We start from the raw sequence: 25,446 nt of genomic DNA on the forward strand, positions 1-25,446 counted from the left end.
CCAATTCTAAGACAGGAAGGGTTTCTCCCCTACTCAGAGAGATTAGAAATACTTCACCACGTAGGAGGCTTAAGCAGAATTCCTTGGCTCGGCCCGCGTGAACAAAGGCCGGCTTCTCATTGTGCGGACGGCCCTCCCCTCCTGTCATTGCCTCAGCCGGCACCAACTGAAGGATGCGGGGCAGGAAGTATTAGTTAATTTTGTGCGCCTCATTCTAAACATCTGTACTTGAGTCTTTGTTTATGGAAGGAATGGGGCAGGAGGAGGGGGAAATGCAATGGAACATTCAGAAGCTAAATATTTTCCCGAGGGTGTGTATATCCATGGTCGGTCTTCAGGCTCATGAATGCAAGGCAAAGGGCAGAAGATGTCCTCGTTGTGCAAGTGGCTGAAGACTTTCTAGACGTCTGCTTGCTGACTTTCTTCATTGTTTGGCTTGGCCTCTTTATCTTAAAGTCATACTGTCTATGTCCATATGCTCCCATAGTGTAAAAATAGTAGACCACCTATCATTGGACTGGTAATTAGAAGACTCGGTCTTGTGTTCTATTATCTACCATTTAGACCGTTTTACTTTGTCCACTGTGAAATGAGTAGGACGGAGAGGGAAAGAGTCGGGAGATGGCGAGGGAGAGAGAGAATGAGGGTAAGCATACTTGAAGGGTCTCACTGGCAGCTGTTTAATGGAGTGAAACCCAGCTCCTTGGTTTCCCAGTTCTTGATTATCCATGACCACAGGGGATGGTTGGTAGATAACTCAAGACTTGACCCTTCTCCATTTTCTGTATCGGTGTCCCGATTTTTTCAGATTAGATTCCAAGTTCCTTGAAGTAATTTCAGTCCCCTTGTCTCTTATCTATAAAGCAGGGTGCAAAGAAGGGGACCATTGAAAATTACACCTGTACAAAGATGCCTGCACAAAGTCATGACCTCCCCCCTTGTCTCAGCAGCCCTGTCTCTGCCCGGCAGGTCTTCTTTTCCTGTGGCCCGCTTCCTCTGCTAGCCTCTGCAGTGGCTCTTACGAAGTCTGTCCCCTCTCTGCAGATACTCCCCACTGGCTTTGCTCTCAACTCCTCCCCCTTAGCAGGTACCTTTGATTTTCACTGCACAGAAAAGATAAAGTCGTCAGAACTCTTTCATCTTCCATGTGCTAACACCTATTCAGTCACTTACATTTGCCCTCAGCTGGAAAGCAAGGGTGCGAGGTTTCTCCTGATGGGGGCAGTTCTTACTGCCCAGCCTTGTTTCCATGTCGAGCCTTGCCCCTTTCCATTGACTTGAGCACAAAAACGTGTAATACAGACTCCTCCCTTCTATCTCAAAAAAACAAAAAAGAAAGAAATATTCCTGGAACCCAGCATCCTACCCCACCGCTGCCCTCCTGCCCTTCAACCCCGTGTCACTGACCGCACTCTGCTGAGTCTGCTGTCCTGCCTCGGATCTGCCGTTCATCTTCAATCCCACCCACCCTGTCCACGGGGCCCTGAGTACAGCGGTGACACTGAGTACAGCAGTGACAGTGGGCATCACAGTCATTGCCTTACATGACTCTTAGCATATTTTAACACCGTTGATGACTTCCTCCTCAAGTGCTCTTGGTTTCCATGTTTGTCTCGTTTACTTGCCGTCCCCTCTCCAGCCCCACGGCCTCCCCTACAGGCCTCCACCTGCGGTCTGTGCTTTAAATGTCGACGCCCCTCAGAGCCATCTCCAAAGTCTGCTCTCTCCTCACTCCGCACCCTTGCTGGAGTGGAGAGACTATCACTCAGACGGCTCTCTTGGGGTTCCGGACCACTCACCTCCAACCCCCTACCAGACATTTCCTCTTGTTAGATGATCCACAGACACCTCAAAACTAGGATATGCAAGACGGAGCTCCTCTTCCCATCCTGCGCCCCTCCCCCCGCCTCCAGTCCTGCCTAACCTCCTCTGTCCTGTCTGACAGTGGACCGTTCTACTCGCCTTCTGCTTGTTTTTAAATGAGAAAACGAAATATTATTTTTAATCCTTCCATCTTATTTCCAGCCAAGGAGCTTTGACCGTGAAACATGTCCACAGACTAAAAGTAGAAGGGGGTTCAGAAGTGGCGCCCTCTCCCCCTTACTGTCCATCCGTTACTAAGTTACTCCTGAGGTCAGCCTCCTACACCTGACCCAGACCCACTCGCTTCTCTCCATCCCAGCTGACGCCACTGTCGCCTCCAGGACTCCTGCCGCATCTTCTTCACTGTTGCCTCCACTTTTAGTCCTGTCCCTTCCAACCTCCTCTCTACCCAGAGGGAGTGGCCAGAGTGATCTGACTTTTAGTCAGATCTGGGGGTGCCTGGGAGGCTCAGGCAGTAAGTGGCCAACTCTTGGTTTCAGCCCTAGTCGTGATCTCAGGCATCGGGCTTCACACTCCGCGTGGGGTCTGCGTGGGGTTCTCTCTCCTTCCCTCTCCCTCCTCCTCTGCCCCTCCCTTGGCTCACATTCTCTGCCTCTCTCTCTCTCTCAAAGAAATAAAATCTTAATAATAGTAAAAGTCAAATCTGCTTGTGTATTTCCCGTGTAAATGCCTCAGTGGCTCGCCATTGCCCTTAGGCAGGTGTTGCTCTTGAAGGTGGCCTCAGGCCCGGCCTGTGCTCCTTCCCGTGGAGCCCATGTCCAGCCACGCTCCAGCGCTTGCCGTAGTGCGCAACTCTAGCTCCTCAGTGATCGCTCCTCTGTGTGCTCTGGGCCTTTCATACGTGCTGTTTCATTTGCCTGGACAGCTGATCCCTGTTTGCTTAGGTAATTCCTCTGCATTCCTCAGGTCCCGAATGCAGATGTCACTTCTAGAAAATGTTTTTTGATGCCGCAAATCCAGCTTAGGTGACTTTCCCCCATGCTTCCCAAACTTTGTGCATTTCCACCTTCAAAGCTCTCATCACACGGAATTGCCATCGCCTGGGTCCACTGCGGGATTGACCTGAACTCTGAGGGCAGTGCCTGTGGCTGTCTTGTCCTGTGGAATGTGTGAGCCTCTTTTGCCCATGGCCACAGAGCCCTTTTTCTCTTCCAACTATTGCTGTGGGTTGGAATGCAAAAGGCAGCTCTGGAAACAAGGCTTAGTGAGGTAGGGCCGGCCCCAGAAAACTCGTTTGCTTCCAAGTTGAACGCTAGCAAAGTTGCTTCCTCATGTCCTGTCCTGCCACCCGTTGCCTGGGGTCTGTGGCAACAGCAAGAGTGACCACATGAGCTGGCTTCTTTCAGAGGGTGGCTCGGTGGCGCAGATTGGTGCAGGGACCGTCGTATACCCTGCTCCACTTTATCTTCTCTCCTTTGATACAGTCTCCTGCAGGTTGAGTTGTTAAAGAACAATGAGATGTCAGACACGGAGACAGAGTAGAAAAGCAGGGGTAATCTGTAACGCCCAGATTAGTGAGGAAGCCTTTGAACATCCCAAACCACCTGTTCCTGAATAAAACTCGATTGTTTTACCATTCCAGCATGTCTTACCTAGTCTTTGGAATGCCATAGATGCTACAGTGTAAATCCACACCCTCATTCAAGGGTAACATTTTAACATGTTTGATACAGTAAAGAGATAGAGGTTACATTTTCATTCTTCTAACAGGTGGTATAGGGGATTTGCGAAACCTGTGTCTCCGCAAACTGTTGTACTGCATCTGGGGTAGAAGATCCAGATCTGTATGCGGTTCTCTAGCAACTCTACGTAGTCCCTGGGACAATCAGACCCTTATATGTGAACATATCCAGGATCCTAATTCAGGAATTTTCTTCTAAACTCTATTATGAATAATGCCTTATGTGTGTATAGAGTTTTACAGTTAACCAGGTACATGCAAGATCTTAATTTGACCTTCCAACAGCTCTTTGAGGTAGGTGGCTCAGGGCTCATCCCCTGCATTCTGGCAGAGGAGAAAATGGCCAAGCAGAAATCACACAGCTAGTAACTGAAGGAGCCAGGCCCTGAGCTCGGGCCTCACAGTGCCCAGTCCTGCGTTCTTTCCGTCATGCCACACACCTCCGTGTTCAAGATTGTGTGTGTGTGTGTGAATGTATTTCGGGTGTATGGGGGAATTAATCAGACTTCTCCTTTAAGATCTGGATCACTTAAGAAATAGGTATAGCTCATCATCTTAGTTTTATTGCGGATACTACAGGATTAAAGAATGGAATACGTGACTTATGTGGACACGTGACAGGTGGGCGTTCAGCTCTCCCCCTTCCCCACCTCTGCAGCCCAGCTGGACTCATCCATGCGGTCCCACATCTGGTAGTAGGACAGCCACAGGCCTCCCTGGCACAGAGGCAGACGCGCTGTCTTGCATTGCGGTGTGCAGGAGAGGAGAGGGGCCCTCAGGCAGGCAGCTGGAGAGTGAGCTGAGGAGATTCCAGGCCACATGTGACCCTCCCTCCCTCTCCCCTGCGGATGGGTGGGCACAAGGAAGTAAAAGGTTAGCAGGAGTTCCTTGGCAACCCTTCTGAGAGGGTTTAGGAGTTCCTCTTCTCTGGGCTTTGTAGGGGAGGATGAGTACGGTGCTTCCTGCAGAATTAATTCCCTTGGGAAGGAAAGACTGACTGTAAGCTCCTCGAGGGCAAGGACCTCTTAAGTCTAACACATCCTGTCCTCTGAACTGTATAGCATAGGACTGAACATGTAGTTGTGCCCAACAAATACTTGCTGACCAATCTGTGATCTTCACTATAGCATAGAGGTTGCAGAGAATAAATATTGTCAGAGATGGTTAGACCCAACTGGAGAATAGAAGGTGATTAAAAACATTTGCGCTCTTTTTGACCCACCTGAAGGCATGCTGGCTGGCAGCCAAACTGCCCCAGCCATCAGACTGTGCCCTCGCTGGCTGCCCCAGCCATCAGACTGTGCCCTCGCTGCCCTAGCAAGCTGTCTGAGGAGTGGTTCGTCCTCCAGAGACAGCAGCCCAGTGGCTCCCCCTTTTGCTGCCCTTGCCTGCTCTGTGCTCGGATCTTGCATATTCTTTGAACAAATGCAAACAACTTCTTTACCCCACCCCCTCCTTTTTTCTCTATCTCTTTTTTCTTTGTTCAGCTGCTGGAGGAATTTTTTCTTCATTCCTGCTCTACTCCCTGCCCCATCTCTTAATCGCTCCTTTTCTCTTTTTCTTTCTGAAATTCCTCTCTTAACTTGGTAGATAAGTAGAAGAATACTGCTCGTGATAGTCTCCTGCATCAAGAAGTAACATAATAGTTAAGGGAGGGAGTTTTTAAGTACCTTGAAAGTTTCCAGAATACCCATCTAGAAAGCCGGCAGATACTTTGTTTGTAAATTAAATTGCTTTTGCTGAAGCACCAGCACTAAGAATAAGTGTACTTTTTAATGCAATTTTGATTTTGTTTAATTGTGTTAAGTATAGTGCTACCATTTTTCATGGCAAACAAGATTCCACCAATGCGTGTCTTAAATAACCTAAACTGTAACTAGTCCTGTCTGTGGGAAAAGGCTCACTCGTTCCAGGTTTAGAATACCTATCGGACGCAACCAAAGTATTGTGGGTTCTGGAACCATCTTCATCTAGGGCATATCTGTCCTTTGTAAGGGTCCTAAGCAAACTGGGAATAGAGGGAGTTTCTTTGCTTCATACGTATGACTTACCAACTTCATGTCTGTCCCACAGGAAAAGCTTTTGACATCACATACGTGCGCCTCAAGTTCCACACCAGCCGCCCTGAGAGCTTCGCCATTTACAAGCGCACGCGGGAAGACGGGCCCTGGATTCCTTACCAGTACTACAGTGGCTCCTGCGAGAACACCTACTCGAAGGCAAACCGCGGCTTCATCAGGACAGGCGGAGACGAGCAGCAGGCCTTGTGCACTGATGAATTCAGTGACATTTCCCCTCTAACTGGGGGCAATGTGGCCTTTTCAACTCTAGAAGGAAGGCCCAGTGCCTACAACTTTGACAACAGCCCTGTGCTGCAGGTAATGCATCCAGAAGCTGACTCTGTAGCCCGCTGGTTCTCCCCTGTGCATGCCGGAGGCGGGAAGACTGTTGTATGGGGGCCTGTGGTCCCACTTCTGGGGAAAGGGGTAGGAGTAGCAGCTTCCAGGCGGACGGTATTCTGCTCTCCTGAATATTCTCAGTATGTGAAGGAAAGCAGCTTTGGTCCTGCCACCCAGCTGATGTTCTTGTGTTCTCATGTACCTGCCAGTGTACTCTGGGATATAAACTGTAGAGATTTTTTAAAAAACTGAACAATTTAAATTCGGGTCTTTACTTGGCAGTGGAAACATTTTGCTTCTGACCTTTTGAAAAGAGTATTTGAATCTACCTGTTCTTTTCTTTTTCTTTCTTTCTTTCTTTCTTTTCTTTTTTTTTTTTTTTAAAGATTTTATTTATTTGAGAGAGAGAGAGAGGGAGAGCTTGTGCATGTGCTGGCAGGCATGAGTGGGGGAGGGGCCGAGGGAGGAGAGAAGCAGGCTCCCCACTGAGCAGGGTGCCCACCCTGGAGCTCGATCCCAGGACCCCGAGATCATGACCTGAGCCGAAGGCAGACACTTAACTGACTGAGCCACCCAGGTGCCCCCTGAATCTATCCATTATTTTCACAACCTTCCTTATCTCTTTCATTTGACCAAAGGAAGTATTTTTTAGTCTCGGGGAGGGGGAACAATTGAAGCAAGTCATTTAAGAATGCCGGCTTCCTTCATTATTGTGCAGGGGAAGGTGGACCACATTTGTCTGCACTATTGTCAATCATAAAAACTTCTGATCACCTGACAGTGCTGGTGTCTGTGACAGGAGAGACGTGTAGGTTCCCGTGGTACAGTGCTCGAGCATCACGATAGAAGCCTTTCCCTGTTTGAGCACAGAAAGAATTAAAGCTATCTTTTTTCTCGTGAATTCTGTGTCCATGTTCTTTATACACCATAATTTAGAATCTTTCTGCAACACAGAATTGGAGATGCTTGTGTCGTGTGGCTGAAGCTGACATCTAAGTGGGGGCAGCTGTATGAAATGACTGAGTGAGAGCGACCGGTTGTGAGTCTGCAAACTCTGTACATTTCATGAAAATCTGTCGTCATTTCTAAGTAGGGTAAAGTAGGGAGTTCCTTTATTCTTCTGGGCTTTATGACTTTTTTTTTTTTTAATTTATTTATTTATTAGAGGGAGAGAGAGCACGAGCAGTAGGGAGAAGCGGGGGGGAGCAGGTTCCCACTCAGGGGGAAGCCGGATGCGGGACTCAGTCCCAGGACTCCGAGATCACAACCTGAGCCAAAGGCAGCCGCTTAACCAGCAGGGCCACCCAGGAGCCCCTTCGTGCTTTTGTGGCTTCTCAGTCTTTCTCTTGAAGTTTATTATATTCAAGGACTCCTTGTGATTTGACCACGTGGTTTTGGATAGCGGCAAAAGATGAGAATATGTTTCTCTGTGGGTCCAGTTCTTCCCTTCTGTTGTATTTCTGCAATTTGCTGAGAGATCGTGAATCTTGAGCTTGGTCAACTCTGAGGTTCTGGTGAGCAGTGAGTATGTTCACAAAGGCATTTCAGTGAAGTGTTTCTTGCGATGGTAGTAAGATATGTTCAGAATAAGGAGTAGAAAGAATAGCTTTTTTTTTTTTTTAAGATTTTATTTATTTATTTGACAGAGAGAAATCACAAGTAGATGGAGAGGCAGGCAGAGAGAGAGAGAGGGAAGCAGGCCCTCTGCTGAGCAGAGAGCCCGATGCAGAACTCAATCCCAGGACTCTGAGATCATGACCTGAGCCGAAGGCAGCGGCCTAACCCACTGAGCCACCCAGGCGCCCCAGAATAGCTTTTTGATAGATTAAAAAACAGAAGATTGAATGTCTAAGGGAGATGTGATCTATAAATTTTTTAAGTTTATCAGTTTGCTAGCTTAGGTGCTTCCTGTGCAAATGATCCTTTTTGACAACCCTGCAGAGATAGCGGTACAGGCAGCAGGAGGAAGCATTGACCTACGTGACTTCACTGTGGTGTATTCTGGAACCTCTGCTAACTGGATGCCTTATCAGCCTGTCCTGAAGCAGTTCCTCCAGCTGTAGGAGTTCTGATGTTTGCTACTGGTTTTGTTTTGTTTTTTGTTTTTTTTCCTCAAGTTATCTCTATACCCAACGTGGGGCTCAAACTCGCAGCCCTGAGATCAGGAGTCACATGCTCTATCAGCTGAGCCTGATGTTGCTCCTCTTTATACCATAGGAACTTGTGAGACTAAATGTGGTAGAAATGTCACGGGCATCTGTAATAGATCTGGTCAGTTGCTGTCATTATGCAAAAACATTAGTTCTGTGTCTCTGGATGTAAGAGCTCTGGTTTTCATATCCACTTGCCAAGGAGCGCTCACTGATCAGACGTTAGCTGATTTCACAACGATAACTGACTTGACAGCTGAGCTGATATGACCCCCTCTCCTCATTGCCTCTCCTGTGCCTCTCTCCAGAAGCTGCGATCTCCCCGATGGGAGAATAGACCCTTCCTGGTTTCACTGTATATGAATATTAATGAGCATATGCTGATTAATAATAATAATAATAATAATAATAATCAGCATGTATTATAGCACTTTCCATAATGTGCCATAATGTGCCAAGCAGTGTTCTGAGCCCTTTAGCTGTATTTACTGCAGATGTATATACACACTATATACTGTTTACTCATTGAACCTTCACAGCAACTCTACAGGTAGATACTTTTGTGATCTCCATTTTACAGACAGGGCATCGACCTCATTTATCAGAAGAGATCAGAAGAGATCCAATAACCCACATCACACAGATTTAAGCAGCAGAACTGGGATTCAAAACCTAGAAAGACTGGCCCCAGAACCTGTTCTTTTTAAGATGCCTGTTATGAAAGAAATGGCTTAGACTCAGCCCTTGAGAAGCTTTTACTCAAGGAGAGCTGTGATAAAGATGAAGCTCAAAGGAGATAGGAGGTACAGTAAGCATTAAACACAGACATACGCGGAGCTATTTACATTACAGACGACTCAAAGATTCCTAGCGTTGTGGCCGGGAGTGGGAGTTGTTATTGGAGTTCCAAGTTGGGATGCAGTGGAATCATCATCTCTTCTCCTTTCTAATTATACTTGGAGGCTTCACGGGGATTAGCTTTTATGAGCCCTCTAGGTTGCTCTCTGTGCCAGGGATTTGGCTTGGTTCGAGCCGTGCTTCTTAATCAGGGGTGTGCCTCCCTGTCTCTCAGGGAGCCTTCTGAAAACACAGATGCCTGTGGGCCTTGCACTTGCTTGTTGCTTCCCCATGGGGGATGCTGAGAGGCACCCCCAGGATGGGACTTTACATGGTGTCTTTGGGTGGTCATGTGTCATATACTACTCCAAAACGTAATGAATTTAAGCAACCATGATTTATTATTTCTCATGATTCTCTGTTGGTGTGGGCTCACCCACACTGGCAGCTCAGCTGGGGGCTGGGTTTCTCTCCCCCTGTAGTCTTACAGCTTCGACGAGGCTAGACTAGGCTTCCCCGGATGATGGCAGAAGCATTCCAAGAGGGTAAGTCTCTGGGCACAAGTGCTTATCAGACTTCTTTCTGCCTGTGTCGCTTTTGTACATTTCCCCTGGGCAGAAAGCAAATCACATGCCCCAGCCCAGCATCAGAGTGGAAAGGGACTCTGTAGGGTGTGGACGCCGGCAGACAGGATTCACTGGAATCATTATTCTAACAATCCACCATAGATGTAAACATCTGACTAAAATTAGCTCAATGGAAGGGCGTTTATTAAAAGGGCTTAGATCTCATAAAACCTAGAGGAAAACATTAACTTTCCTTCTCGTCCCCTCTCATTATGCTACACCTACCAATCGAATCAGTTGTGTTTGCTTCAGATGTGTTCATTTGCTCAGCAAATGTTACTTGAGCACCTACTGTACGCTGAGCACCAGGGAAGCTGCAGTCAACAAAACGAAGAAGTCCTGCCCTCGTGGGGCTTACGGTCTTGGCAGTGGTGGCGGAGGTGGGGTGGGGTGGGCTTGTGGTGGTGGAAACAGACTATAAATGAAATAGGCAAGTGAAATAGGGCCTTGGGGTGGGCAGCAGTTCTAGGTTGGGGGGCAGGGAAGGCCTCCCAGAGAAGTGACATTATGGCAGAGATCAAGACAAAAACTGCATCTGACTGGTTCTGGCCCAGTCATAATTTATTACTGTGTACTTGGTTGCCTCTCCCAGATCTGTCCGTAGCGGACTGGGGGTGGAGGGAGAGAGAGCTGGTACAGATGGGGCAGGAGCAGGCAGGGAGCGGCGCAGCCCCTGCTGTGTGGTTCCAGGAGCTCTGTGCTGCTTGCTCGGACTGAACGTGGGGCGTGGACACAGGGTGGAGAAGGAGGGACCTGTGTATTGAGCCCCTCCCATATGCAAAGCATTTAGAAATATATTTCATGTAAACCTTGCAGCAGCCTTGTGAAGAAATGAGTAGTATTCCTGCTTTTTTGGGACTCTGAGTGGTGACACAACAACTTAGATTAAAGAAGAGAGGAGTCAAGAAGAAGACAAATGTTAGGAAATTAAGGGAGTCATTGAGCATTATAGCAGATTTAATGCTGGAAGAGGATATAAGTCACATGATATATTAACTATGAAAAATTAAAAAAATATTGTCACATTGATGTCTCTCATCTTCAGTCTCTTTACCTTTTTCTTTATTTTCTTTCTTTTTTTCCCCCCCGACAGGAATGGGTAACTGCCACTGACATCAGAGTAACTCTCAATCGGCTCAATACTTTTGGAGATGAAGTGTTTAACGACCCCAAAGTTCTCAAGTCCTATTACTATGCAATCTCCGATTTTGCTGTGGGTGGTAGGTAAGTAAACCATGAAATAACTTTTTTTTTCCAAGATTTTCTTTATTTGACAGACAGAGATCACAAGTAGGCGGAGAGGCAGACAGAGAGTGGGGCAGGTAGCAGGCTCCCTGCTGAGCAGAGAGCCCGATGCTTGGCTCCATGCCAGGACCCTGGGATCATGACCTGAGCCGAAGGCAGAGGCTTTTTACCCCACTGAGCCACCCAGGCACCCCAAACCATGAAATAACTTTGAAAGTGACTGGAGCTTTGGTTTAGAAGTGAATGTAGCAACTTGTTTACAACCATATTAATAATGTTGTTAGACCTTCTCATTATCCTGGAAACAAAGTAATGAGGTTTTCTAAAACCCTGTCAAATCAGCACACCGGATGAATCCTTACTGAGCACCTCAGTGCAAAGCTCTGCGCCGGGCCCTCCAAAGCCACCGAGGCAGCACAAGACGTTCACCTGCTGCGTAGGACTTAACCTTCTAGGATCCTACAAATGAAGGGGGGCAGGCAATGTATGAATATGTGAAAAATTAAAACACGTGTTTTAGAGAGAAAGAGGCCATATATTGGAAAATGAGACGGAACTGTCAAGGTAGGGCGGGGAACAGATGGGGACGAAGCAGGGCCCTGAAGCAGGGGCAGAATCTGAATAAGGAGGGAGGGCGTGTGGGTGGGTGTGGGGTGGGCAGGTCACAAGCAGAAGTGTAGGGCTGGGAGGTTGTACAGCTACTCAGCTTAAGGAACATCTCCTCTGTGAGTCTGTAGAGCTGACAGAGTGAAAGCTGATGGAGACTATAATCCATGAGAAACCGTGTACTGATTGAAGTAGGCCATGCTATCTAAACAGCGGTTAGGAAGATGACCTACGGGCAAGGTGAAAGTAGAGACCATCAAAAGAATTTCTCTTTTCCTTGTGATGCTGTGATCTGGGTATTAGGTGACAAATACCTGACATTAGGGTGGTGACAGTAGACGGGAAAGGAACATGGCAGATGGATTTTATTGTGAAGCAAGAATTATCAGGACATCAGTCAAGGATGATGTTAAGGTTTAATGATCAGGAGAACGGTGGTCTACTAAAGAAGTAAATGAAGAAGATGAGCGAATTTAGGGAGAGGATGGGTTTAGACGTAGACATGTATTGTTTTAGGTTATAGGAGACATCTGAACTTGCTCCTGTCCCATCAAGGGTAGGAGCTGAGGGGAGAGATGAGAGCTGGGGATAGAACTTTGGGATTCATCCTGGTGCACTGTAGATGTTTCTGAAGGTCTGAAAGGTATTACTGAGTAGCAGGCGGAACATTGGGCCTGATTCTGTCTTCATGGAAGCCAGTGAAGGGAACATCAGGGCACTAGAGCATGTTTTAGCGTTCATGCCCATTTCCATGAGTCCTTAGTTTGTGGTTGTACCTGCTTGTAGGGTTCCTTCGGGGATTCTTGCCCCAAACAACGTGAGGGAGTGTCAGGCTACCTCTCTGCATACGGTGGTGAGGTGCTGAACGCCTCTTACTACCTTCAGATCGGGGCACTTTAAAATCATTATGACACATAACAGCCATGACCACCTTTTTCACTTGTACTGTGCCTGCACAATCCTGGGCACATGAATAGAGCAGCTTCTTGGTTCTCCTGATAACCCCGTGAAATTCACATTGTCATCGTCCCTATCTTACAGGTTAGGTGCAGAGGTTAAGTGACACTGGTAAGTCACAGAGCCAGCTCCCAAACCCATGTAGCCAGGCTTCGGGGTCCTTGCTCTGCATGACCTCCACACTTGGCTGCTGCTTGATACACACAGTTGACTTCAGGAAGTGATCCTAGAAATTGCGGAAGCCTCCAAAATTGCTAGAGACTTTCTTCCCATGTCTGGTTAATGCTCCATCCCCTATTAAGTAAAGATGTTTTGGGGGGAGGGTTTTTTGGCTTGTTTAATTTTTCTTCCTACCTGAAAACTCAGTCATTACTTAATATTGCTTAGTTCCTCAGTGTATAGTCTTGAATGGTAAAACTAAAAAATAAGTAAGTAAAAAATAAAAAACTGTTCTGGGGTTGTGTTTAGTTCTCTTTGTACCTCCTTTTTCTGCATCCATTTCTGGGACTTGGTGGCCATTTCGTATTTTTGTCTGTTCTCTTCCCAGGTGTAAATGCAACGGCCATGCAAGTGAGTGTGTGAAGAATGAGTTTGACAAGCTGGTGTGTAATTGCAAACATAATACTCACGGGGTGGACTGTGAGAAGTGCCTGCCTTTCTTCAACGACCGGCCGTGGAGGAGGGCAACTGCGGAGAGCGCCAGCGAGTGCCTGCGTGAGTGCCCCTTGGCCTCCGTCACTAAATTATCTTGAGGACTTCCAGAGTGGGGAGAAGGAATGGGTGACTTCCTTCTGTTCCTCCTTGAAAGGAGAACTCTGAAAGGCAGTGCTGCTTCTGTAATCGGGAAGCGTAGAATGGTAACCTGTACGCCCATCAGAGGAAAATCATAGATGAAGGCAGTTGGCTACGAATACAAAGCACGTTGCGTTTTGTTCAGTTTCAGTATCAGAGTGGGAGCAGCATCTCCAAGGTTTGGAACTTCGCTTGGATCCAAGTGCTAGGCCAGTGTAGCCTACTACAAGATACGGTTTATCTAGTCTTGCCTTAGCTGCTCATTAAAATATTTTCCTACCAGCAGTCAGGGTCATTGATGAACATGTGTTCAGTACATTGAGTTCTGGACCAAGGCTGCATTCAAAAAATTATTTCTCAAAATTATTCTTCCTTTATTTCACTAAAGAGCACAGCAGGGAGACTTTTCCTGCTCCTCCCATGTAGAGGTGGGTGGCTTTGGGAAGGAAAGTAGATCTTAGTATTTCTAGAGAAGGGTAAAAGGAAAAAGGCTGCACCTTGTTTTATCCCTTAGTAATGGCTTGGTTTATTCTGGACAGATAGAGAAAGAAGCCTCAGGAGAAAGGAACCATGAAGCTATGTAATTATGCTTTGTCAAGGACTTAAAAATTAGAAACTTTTAAAGCAGCTATAATTTTTTATGACCTTATAAATATTTCTTATCATATACTCTTTTTTTTTTTTTTTAAAGATTTATTTATGTATTTATTTGGCAGAATGAGAGAGGGAGAGCATGAGAGGAGAGAGGGTCGGGGGAGAAGCAGCTACCCCGCTGAGCAGGGATCCTGATGCGGGTCTCGATCCTGGGACTCCAGGACCATGACCTGAGCTGAAGGCAGTCGCTTAACCCACTGAGCTACCCAGGCACCCCTGTCATATACTCTTGGTAAAGGAATAAGAGAGACACTCTGAGCTCACTGGAATTATTGGCAGAAACCTTGAGAAACGACCAGTATCTTGACTCAGGAGTATTTCTCTTAGTTGCCTTAGAGCAGGTTTTCTTATCTTTTCTTTTCCTCAGCAAATCCCAGATTTGAAGGTAAATCATACAGCCCCCTCTAGGACTCCTAGGCACTTGCTTGAGCTTCAGTCCTTGACTGAACTGTAACAGCTAGTGTGAGAAGCTAAACGATAAATGTCTTAACGGAAACAGTGAAATGCCCCAAGACATGACATTTCACTAAATGTACACATGTGTTTGAAAAGTACTTTGCTTAGTGATGGGGGTCATATCTTTTTTTTTTTAAATTTTAAGATTTTATTTATTTATTTGACAGAGAGACCACAAGTAGAGAGGCGGGGTTGGGGGGTAGCAGGCTCCCTGCTGAGCAGAAAGCCCAATGTGGGGCGCGATCCCAGGACCCTGAGATCATTACCTGGGCTGAAGGCAGAGGCTTAACCGGCTGAGCCACTGGGGTGCCCTGATGGGGGTCATATCTTGAGTCTCTCTAGGAACATTATGAAAATGTTCCAGACTGGCAAGTGAACCCAATACTGTTTCTAAAGGACTTTGATAAGGAACTAAATCAACCTGCCTTGGGTCCCTTCAGCACTAAGTTTCTGGTCGTTGGGACAGTACTTCAGTATTGTCAGGATGCTGGGGTTGGAGAAGAGAAGATTACAGCCTTCTCTCTTACCGGTTGCTGGTGACGGAGACACGGTGCCTGCTTTACCTGTGGGTTAGGACAGTGTAGACAAGGGGACTGTTCTGCTACATGGTCCCAGGGCACCAAAGTGTTTAGGTGGGGTTGGGCTGGGTTTGGCCTGGGGTGGGATGTGCGGGATAATCTAGGGAGACTTGAGAGATGAGACGGAGAAAGGGAGCTCTCTAAGTTACTTAACACAACTCTAGTTTTTGGTGCCAGTGACTCAAGTTGCTAAAAAGTTTTCAAGTATAATACTGTGAAAGAACTGGTTATAAAGAAGGGGAGGTGACAAGAAAGAAAAAATATATATTCAGTCTTTTTTTTTTTTTCTTTTTTAAAGATTTATTTATTTATTTATGTATTTGACAGATCACAAGTAGGCAGAGAGGCAGGCAGAGCCGGAGAAGGAGGCTTCCTGCTGAGCAGAGAGCCTGAGGCAGGCCTCAATCCCAGGACCTTGGGATCACAACCTAAGCCAAAGGCAGAGGCTTAACCCACTGAGTCACCCAGGCGCCCTATTCAAACATTTCTTTAAAACAACTTGGTTTATCTGAAATCAAATAAAACTGTATTTAGTGCTCAAGATACTGCCGGTATTTTGTGTGACATCAGTAATTCTAAGAAAATACACTTATTATAAACACAGAAAAGAAGTTCTGTGACTACATATACTTGTTCTTAAAATATAGTTGTGTTCCGCAGGGAACATAGTAACTTAACGGAGGCTGTTGGCTTTGTGGCTCCCCAGGAGACAGACGTGTCTAGTGAAGCTAGATTTTTCTTCAGTGCTGCTTCCTTCCACAGAGGCGCTCATTTAACCCATATGTATCAGGTTACACCAGTCTGGCCTTGCGAGCAATCTGGCACTTAGAACGTTAGTATCTTAACTTATTTCAATTGGGACCTGAAGAGTTAAGGTAAATTAAAGCCTGAATATAAACTGGTTCCCTGTTGCTGGAGTTGGTATTAGAACGAAGGATAAAGATTCGGAAAAATTGCAATTTGACTTGCCTTTCACTTGTATATAAACAATTGCCTGGAGATTCCTAAGTACAGGAATTCCTTGTATTTTACCATGGCGTGAATTGTGATAAGACCATCTCTGGGTAAACCGATAGCCTGATTATCTAAACCCTCATTGACCTCCTGTTTTTGTTTTCAAATGAATAACGCCTCAAGTGGGCGTTCTTTTCTGGCCCCCATTGTGCCCCAGAGATGTGGGAGATGGTGGTTTGGTTTGCTCAGAGTCTTTTGAAATGCCGTTCAGCCAAGGAATGTGGATCTGACATCACTCATACGTTTTTTGGCCAACAGCCTGTGACTGTAATGGCCGCTCACAGGAGTGCTACTTTGACCCTGAACTCTACCGGTCCACCGGCCACGGGGGCCACTGTACCAACTGCCAAGGGAACACAGATGGCGCCCACTGCGAGAGGTGCCGGGAGAATTTCTTCCGCCTCGGGAACAGCGAAGCCTGCTCTCCCTGTCACTGTAGTCCCGTGGGTAAGTGACAGGCAAAGCCAGCATCAGCCTGACCAATTGAAAGACAAAACCCCGCACCCCCCCCCCCGCCCCCAGAAAACAAAGCTCTGCTTCCTAGGCACCTGCGCAGGGGAAGAGTGGAAGTACGTGCACTGTTGTCCCAGGCAAATGACACAGGATGTGCCTGACCCTCCCCACCTCCACTCTCTTTAACCAAGTTCAACCTCCCAGTGATTTGCTAGTGTATATAAATAAGTGTGGGCTTGGCCTGAGTCATGGTTTTGTGTAAATAATTAGTAACCCGATCCTGGAGACCATACGAACTTTGACTGGAAAAGGTTAGCTGCTTCGTGAGTTCTTGCTCGTTAATAATTTTGTTTCGTTCACGATCCTTAAAGGGCTGGACCTTCCCCAGCGTGTTGTGTGTGTTCAGAGATGTAGGATGCTCTGAGTCTGCTCTCCTCTTTCCAGAGTCTGACCTTTATGTTGCTGTGCCTGTAGATACGTAAATTCTAGACATGGGCCTTAAGGAGCCTGTGCTTGTCCACAGAGAAGTGACTGGGTTGGGGAGCGGTTTATCCCTGGGTGCAGACATATTTGCTTCTCAACATTGATGAGCCGGGTGTGTGTCTGGTGAGGTTAAAATGGTATGGCTCGGAAGGATATGATTCTGAGATTATTAGGATTTACAGTTTGATCTTTCTTCTCTCGGTAACCATCTAGAGATGACATCTTGGGTTTCAGGCATTGTTTTTTGTTACCCATTTTTTTTTTTCTTTGACATATTTACTTGCATTTGTGGTCATTGACAAGCTCTTTAAATTTTAGGTTCTCTGAGCACACAGTGTGACAGTTACGGCAGGTGTAGCTGCAAGCCGGGAGTGATGGGTGATAAGTGTGACCGCTGCCAGCCCGGGTACCATTCTCTCACCGAGGCAGGGTGCAGGTAAGACTTTTCAAACCCAGGGGAAGGGGGCAGGTTCTAAACGTGGTTGATCAAGAATAAGAGTCCTCGTGGCTTGTCTTCAGCATTATAAACGTTTTCTCCCCCCCCAGTAATTGTCAAGAACTTCTGGCTGTAAATATGGTCCGGGTTTGGTTTGTAACTCAGTTGAAGCAGGGTTTTTAGTATGGAAATGTGATAGGTATCCCTGATTGAAACCAAATCTAGACATGAAACTGAGTTTAGGACTCCTTTTGCTTTTTTATGTTTTTCTTAAAAAAAAAAAAAATATTAACATGTCCAACAAAAGGTGGACTTTAAGAGTGGAATTTCTTTCTCAGTTCTCTTCTCTCTCTGTTTTACTCCTTTCTCCATCCACAGGCCATGCTCTTGCAATCCTTCCGGCAGCGTGGACGAGTGTAATGTTGAAACCGGAAGATGTGTTTGCAAAGACAACGTTGAAGGCTTCAGCTGCGAGAGGTAAGCGCATTCTTCCTCTGGCCGTACTGTTTTTTTCTGGCCTCATATTTCAAGTCCAAGAAACTCCTGATTATATCTTTATGTTTTTCAGATGCAAACCTGGATTTTTTAATCTGGAACCCTCCAACCCGAGGGGTTGCACACCCTGCTTCTGCTTCGGGCATTCTTCTGTGTGTACTAATGCTGTCGGCTACAGCGTCTATCCGATAACCTCTACCTTTCAGATCGGTAATTTGGACCTTCCCTTCTGTCTCCCAGAATTATGAGACTGGACTTAATGGTATTTTTTTTTAAATGAGTAACTTTTTGAGGATTTTTTGATGGTGGTAGCATTCCGTTTTTAAATGTTAATGATTTTTTTGTTTGGCTCTCTGTTTGGCTTTTTATTTTTTATTTATTTTTAAAGATTTTATTTATTTGAGAGAGAGAGAGAGCGAGAGAGAGGAGCAGGCTCCCCGCTGAGCAGAGAGCCCGATGCAGGGGCCGATCCCAAGACCCTGAGATCATGACCTGAGCCGAAGGCAGAGACTTAACCAGCTGAGCCACCCAGGCGTCCCCTGTTTGGCTTTTCAATTTAATGAAAACATATGGATTTAGGGTTTACTATAGTATAAACTTTTGTAAAATCAAAATATAGCTTGAGGGTAAGCACACACAGGTACCGTCATAGGATCCGTGTATTCAGAAGTACTTATTGGTGACTTTCCGTGTTTGTTGGTGTTGTATAAAGGACCTGAATTCAGGATGCTCACAGTGTGATGTGCTTCCTTCCTGTGCTTGCAGATGAAGACGGGTGGCGCGTGGAGCAGAGGGACGGCTCTGAAGCGTCGCTGGAGTGGTCCTCTGAGAGGCAGGATATCGCCGTCATCTCAGACAGCTACTTCCCTAGGTACTTCATTGCTCCCGGTAAGTCAGGCGCAGCGGCAGTCTGGGGTGAGGAGTGCTCCTGTCTACTCTCCTCCTCACCTCGCCCACCCCTGTGTCTGTTTGCAGCTAAGTTCTTGGGCAAGCAGGTGTTCAGTTACGGTCAGAACCTCTCCTTCTCCTTCCGGGTGGACAGGCGAGATACTCGCCTCTCTGCAGAAGACCTGGTGCTCGAGGGAGCTGGCCTGAGAGTGTCCGTGCCCTTGATCGCTCAGGGCAATGCCTATCCGAGCGAGACCACTGTGAAATACGTCTTCAGGTAAGATGGTCTTCTTTGTAAAGTCTGACTTGAGCGGAGCTGTAAAAGTGGTTTCTTTACCTAAGCTTATCAGGCCTCAAGTTGTTGAAGAAAAAGGTTTGGAGGGGTGCCTGGGTGGCTCAGTGGGTTAGGCCTCTGCCTTCGGCTCAGGTCATGATCTCAGGGTCCTGGGATCGAGCCCCGCATTGGGCTCTCTGCTCAGCGGGGAGCCTGCTTCCCTTCCCCCCTCTCTCTGCCTCCCTCTCTGCCTACTTGTCATCTCTGTCAAATAAATAATATCTTAAAAAAAAAAGTTTGCGTTATAAAGGTGACTTTGGAAGAGGAAGCCTTCCCTTTACTTACTGTACTCTTTCCAGCTGTACTTTTGAACCAACAGGCCCGTTTCTGACTTGGTTAGATTGTCAGAGCATTGCACTGTTGGTGGCAGAAATGCATACGAAATGCTTTCTCAGCACCCACAGCTGTCCTGACAGAGGCTAATGTGGCCCTTTCTTTCTCTCTAGGCTCCACGAAGCAACAGATTACCCTTGGAGGCCTCCTCTTTCCCCTTTCGAATTTCAGAAGCTCTTAAACAATTTGACCTCTATCAAAATCCGTGGGACGTATAGTGAGAGAAGTAAGTTATGATAGAATTTGAGAACATTAAGATGATTGGGCAGAAGGGTCTGCATAATGCAAAAGTTGGTCTCTAAAGTCCCAATACTATAGCACTGGTCCTATAGAAGTGAATGAATTATCTCAGTATACATGAATTATGTATAAAATTAATGCACTTGTTAAACCACTTTCAAGGACCTGGAGAAAATTTGTTAGAATTAGTAAATGGCATTGTTTTATAATGATTAAGACTAATGAGGTGACTTTATATCTAAACATAGTCTAAGAATCTTACATGTTGTTCTGCCAGCTCACATGCTTAACCTTTATTTCTTTCTGTTTATTGCTATTAATTATCAAGCCCTATAAACTATTAGCTAAATCATGAAAAACTATAAATTTCTGAGTGAAGGTTCATCATCATGTTAAACAGAGCTGATTCCAATATGCCTTTAAAATCCTTCCTTATAATTTTTTTTTTTTTAAATGAGGACCTTTTTCTGTAGAAAGCTCAGGCTATTTGGGTGGAGTCAGAGGGGTGGTGGTGTGGCGTGGTGAGTCATACTTGCAGCTTGGATGTGTTGGTTTTTGAGATGCCTACGTGAATATCCAGACAAAAGTATCTTGTATGTTGTTAGAAATAACGGTCTGGGGCTTAGGAATAAGTTAGGACTGGAGATCTAGAGTTGAAAGGTTGACTACCCCAGAAACATAGATATCTAAGGGCCATGTGTTGAGACTTAAGGGAGAAAAAAGAAATTTAAGGAAGAGAAATAATGAATGGGTTTTTAAAGATGGTGCCATTGGATTTCGGATTGGGGACTAAGGAATCATCGGTGATTTTTTTTTTTTAAAGAAGTGTTGAAAGTGAAGTTACGCTTCAGGGCTTTGACAAGTGATTTGAAGATGAAGAAGTAAAATAAAGCTTATTCTTTAAAGAAGTTTGGCTGTAAGGGAAGGAGAAGAGACGGATTATCATTCAAGAGTAGGGACTCGATGAGAGGGTGAGCGCTTTATGGATGGGAGATGTAAGAATGGTTAGAATTGGAAGCATATCACCCAGTGGGTATATCTCATGATCTCGCTGTTGACAAAACCCACAAATGTATTAAAAGTAGCTAAGTTCAGAGCAGTCATAGAAGAGATGTCCTTCAGCCTGAGGTGGTCAGTTTCTAAGGATTCTATAAAAGGCAGGTGAAATTTCATGACATAGGGAAAGGATGATGTAATTAAGGACTGCCTCTTGGGGGCATGTTCCTGCTGAGGCCGTCACGGGCCCTGTTGGGTTGGATGACCGATTGGTCTAAACCAGTTCACGGCTTCCTCTGTTTTAATTTTCTTCTGGAAGCAGGGAGCACTGTGACATACGGCACACTGGCTTTTGTGTAATTGCACGTTTGCCAAAGTAGCCCTGAATATTAAAACTTGGTCACCAGTTTTTCCTATTTTCTGCGGGGCCAAAAAAGGTATAATTGAGAGCTGCTTGTTGGCAGGTGTGTTCCTTGCTCTCTTACCCCTGAACTCTACAGTCAGGGCCTGCTTTTGTAGCCAAAGAACAAAAACATTGCTTAATGGCTACGGACTCTTCTTGTCTCCTGCATTCTTGCTCTGATCTCCCCTTGGCCCAAAATACTGTCTGGCGCCTTTACTTTTATATATGGGTGATTGAGACACCTGTCAAACCCCACAGAGCTGGTTGGGTGTGTGTTTAAGATATGTTTGCTGTCCTGCCCTTTCAGATCCTCAGCACCGGGTGCCCCATGACTGTCGTAAATGCTGTTTTCTAGTTATCTCCCCCCAATAGATGAGTTAAGCCAATAGCTGATTGTCTCTGGAATTTTGTGTCTGATTCCTCTTTAGCTTTATTACCTTTCTGTAAGCTTTTGGAACACAGCAGCCCGTTCACTGACTCTCTGATCTACACCACACGCAGGTGCTGGGTATTTGAATGATGTCACCCTGACAAGCGCTCGCCCGGGGCCCGGGGTGCCTGCCACCTGGGTGGAGTCCTGCACCTGTCCTGTGGGATACGGCGGGCAGTTCTGTGAGATGTGCCTCTCGGGCTACAGAAGAGAGACTCCGAGTCTCGGGCCGTACAGCCCGTGTGTGCTTTGTACCTGCAACGGACACAGCGAGACCTGTGACCCCGAGACAGGTGAGACAACGAGCTCTGGGGCCGCTGGACTAAAATCCTCTCCAGCGGACGGGCCCCTGGTCTTACCTGCTGGCACACCTGCCTGTTTTCTCACACCCCCTCTCCACACAGGCGTCTGTGACTGCAGAGACAACACGGCCGGCCCCCACTGCGAGAAGTGTGGCGATGGGTACTACGGCGATCCCACCTCGGGCACCTCCTCCGACTGCCAGCCCTGCCCGTGCCCTGGGGGCTCAAGCTGCGCCGTCGTCCCCAAGACGCAGGAGGTGGTGTGCACCAACTGTCCTACCGGCACCACTGGTCAGTCCGTGTTGCTTCTGACAAAAATACATTAGGGCACAGAGCCTGGGGGACTTGCAGATTTTGTTGGGCTGTTTGGCGCCGTGATTACAGTCATCTAAGCGGGCAAAAGTTGTGCATGAAAGAGACTTATTATGGATTCATAAAATGCATATCAGATACAAACAATAGCTAACACATTTACTTCTCTAAGTACTGTACACCTTCTGCCTCAGTGACCTTCACAGGCCGTTGACGTGGGTTCTGCTGGGATCCCCATACTACAGCTAAGCACACTGAGGCACAGAGACATGAAGTCACTCACATGTCCAAGCTGCCTGGTTAGTCCTTGGAGGAGCTCATGACCACCCCCATATGCTCTCCCACCTAAGATGAGAACCAACGCTTGATTTTTAGTTTGTGGGGCTGTCCTGGGATTCTTGATACAAAGTGGTACTTTTTAAATTCTTAAATTCATTTTGTTTTTTCTTCAGTAGTCCTTTCAGTGCATCAGAGCCCCTCCTTTCAGTGCATCAGAGCCCCTCACATTTAGTTAGGAAAAAGTATATATATATATATATATTTTTTAAGATTTATTTATTTATTTATTTATTTGACAGACAGAGATCACAAGTAGGCAGAGAGGCAGGCAGAGAGAGAGAGAGGGAAACAGGCTCCCTGCTGAGCAGAGAGCCTGATGTGGGGCTCGATCCCAGGACTCAGGGATCATGACCCGAGCCGAAGGCCGAGGCTTTAAACCACTGAGCCACCCAGGTGCCCAGGAAAAAATATTTTTATAGCTTTGGGTAGACATCTGTTCCTATTCTCTGAGTCTTTCTTTTTGATAAGAACCTACAAATTGATCTTTCCTAGCTACTCAAGGAGCAGTCCTGCTGACTGACTGAGGAGACCAAGGCTCACTGGTGACCGTTCCTCCACTGACTTCAGCCTCCATGTGATGGCGAGGTTCTGGCTAGGCTTCTGATAGAACCCTTGACACAAACTTTTTCTTCAAAAGATATCCCTGCCTGGAAATAAGTGAGACAAAAATACCACTCAGCTAATAATTTGTATCTCTTGTACCTCATCAAAACACTCTTTAATCCTTGGGAAACATCAAAATACCCCATCTTCTCTTTTCGACTCCTCCGACCCGACACGAGCACAAGGGCATTGCAACACAGAGGGGGGAGTCAATCATTTGCTTAAGGTAGTTGAGAAAGGGCGCCTGGGTGGCTCAGTGGGTTAAGCCGCTGCCTTCGGCTCAGGTCATGATCTCAGGGTCCTGGGATCGAGTCCCGCATCGGGCTCTCTGCTCAGCAGGGAGCCTGCTTCCTCCTCTCTCTCTCTCTGCCTGCCTCTCTGCCTACTTGTGATGTCTCTCTGTCAAATAAATAAATAAAATCTTTAAAAAAAAAAAAAAGGTAGTTGAGAAAATAAGAAGTAGAAACCAGTGTAGACTTTCAGATTTTTTACTCTTTGTATACGTGTATTATAAAACAGTGGCCCATCAGCGGCTCATAGATGGATTTCTCGGATCTCATTCCCCGTTACCCTCTGTTGCCTTTGTGGTCTCCGCTGTAGCTGTCCTGGGCTTCTTGTAATCCATCGGATCAGCCACACTCTATGTCCTTTTATGCACAGTCTGCCTTCTTTAGAACATTTTACCCCAACTTGTTCCACCCAGACCTCATTTTTCCTGTTCAACTCCGATCTTTACCTTGGAGTTGGGTTGAAACATCACTTTCCGCGGTGAACCCGCCCTACACCACTCCCTCAGTTGTTAGGACCTTTTTTCCACTCTGCTGCCGCAGCATATAGCAAGCATCCCCCTGCAGACTCTCTTCTTAGATGTACTTAATATGGCATTTTGATGAGAGATCCGTTTGCTCATTCTGTTGGTCCATTGGGTCGACTGCAAGCCTAAAACTAAGGTAAGCACTGGAGACGTTCTCATGGCCATGCTGAAGAAGACAAATGGTGAGTCGAGGCGACTTGGGATACATGCTGGAGCGATGGAGTGTCCTCTAGATCTGGCAAAATGTTGTAAACTTGTTAGTCTGTAACCAGATTCTCTCACACAAGACTCCTGAGGTATGTTTTGTTTTGTTAGTTATCATCTGACTTGCGGGTGTTCATGGGTGTGTAGAGGTCCACGCGCAAAGCAGCATAGACCCTGCGGAAGATGATGCCGTCACTCGTTAGTCCTATATCCTGCTTTCCTTTTTTCATGGCACTTTTTAACCACTTGGTATTTTTCTGTCTGTCTTCCCCCTTCTAACCCCCTAACACCTGTTAAGCTCCACAATAGCAGGGACTTTTGTCTGTTCCATTGACTTTTGTATTCCTAACACCCAGAATAACACCTGACATGTATGCTTATTGAATGAATGCAGATATTTTTTGGCTAAAGAGTAGAGTTTGCAGATATGGGGTAAGATGTTTCTCATTTAGAAGACAACCGAAGAACAGAAGAACTGCCTACATATAGCCCCTGAGCTCCGCGCACATGCTGTGCTTCACGTTTGATCTTTAAAATGATCTTTTGAGGCAAATTAATAATAATGATGATGATGATTTTTTTTTATCACATTTATTTGAGTGCCTGGCATTGGGAATACAGAAATGAATAAGAGATGGTCCCTGCTCTTCAAGGGCTAAAAGTATAGCTGGAAACACAGATAATTTTAAGACCATGCTAGAGGAGAAAGAACAATGCCTCCCCCAGGGTGGAGGGGATGATCAGGAAAGCTGAGGCAAAAAAAAAAAAAAGTACCTAACTTGCCCAGAGTCATGTAAGTAGTACATCCAGGACTTGAACCTACATCCTGGACTCTGAGACAAAAGGATAGCTTAGCTGTTATTGCCAGAAGGTACTTTGGCATGCTTTAGCAAGCTTTCCATGGGCTCCCGTGCACCCCTGTTTTAGGTTTTCTACCAGATAAAAAAAAAAAGTTTTATTCAAAACAGGTTTCAAAACATTTTAAATATAGATCATATCTAGAATGGCCAAGTGATCCTATGAAAGAGCAAAGCTGACATACTGCCCTAATCATGGTCTGGAGAAGGATCTTGGGTGAGGGTCTGATAACTGCTCACACCAGAGACAAGAAGGGCCCATGTAGCATCCATTCTTCCTCGCCCAGCCCGCCCCCAGCCACAGGTTCGGTTCTGTTCTGTTCGGCTCAGCAGTGACCACCAGTGACCACCGTTTGCCAAACGCAGGGGTCAGTTTTCCGTCCTCCTCTGACCCGGTCTCAGCAGCGTGGGACCCTGGTGACTGCTCACTCCACCCCACACATTTCTCCTCTTGTCTTTGGGGACGCGGCCCTCTCTTGGGTCTCTTTCCGTCCCTCTTCTCTTGAGGCTCCTTTTATCACTTCTGATTCTCAGCCTGACACTCCCATGTCCACTTCATCTGTATTCTCCCCTCAGGTGAATAGATCTTGTCTTCTAGCTTCAAAAGACTTTCTGTGCCTCCTGAAAAAATCTGTCTTAGGTCCC

General features: G+C 46.4%; 1 protein-coding gene across 1 annotated transcript in view; it reads left to right on the forward strand.

Moving 5' to 3' along the window:
* Nucleotides 1–25,446, forward strand: part of LAMC1 (laminin subunit gamma 1) — a 124,751-nt gene that overhangs the window by 74,371 nt on the left and 24,934 nt on the right. Inside the window, exons 2-13 of the mRNA XM_032319174.1 lie at nt 5,639–5,943; nt 10,671–10,801; nt 12,933–13,099; nt 16,138–16,326; nt 17,134–17,251; nt 17,630–17,728; nt 17,820–17,956; nt 18,512–18,634; nt 18,722–18,911; nt 19,415–19,527; nt 21,442–21,663; nt 21,775–21,963. Of these exons, the coding sequence (XP_032175065.1) occupies nt 5,639–5,943; nt 10,671–10,801; nt 12,933–13,099; nt 16,138–16,326; nt 17,134–17,251; nt 17,630–17,728; nt 17,820–17,956; nt 18,512–18,634; nt 18,722–18,911; nt 19,415–19,527; nt 21,442–21,663; nt 21,775–21,963 (1,983 nt within the window). The remainder of the gene's footprint in view (nt 1–5,638; nt 5,944–10,670; nt 10,802–12,932; nt 13,100–16,137; nt 16,327–17,133; nt 17,252–17,629; nt 17,729–17,819; nt 17,957–18,511; nt 18,635–18,721; nt 18,912–19,414; nt 19,528–21,441; nt 21,664–21,774; nt 21,964–25,446) is intronic.

The sequence above is a fragment of the Mustela erminea genome, chromosome 17 (assembly GCF_009829155.1).
Source record: "Mustela erminea isolate mMusErm1 chromosome 17, mMusErm1.Pri, whole genome shotgun sequence".
NCBI lineage: Eukaryota > Metazoa > Chordata > Mammalia > Carnivora > Mustelidae > Mustela > Mustela erminea.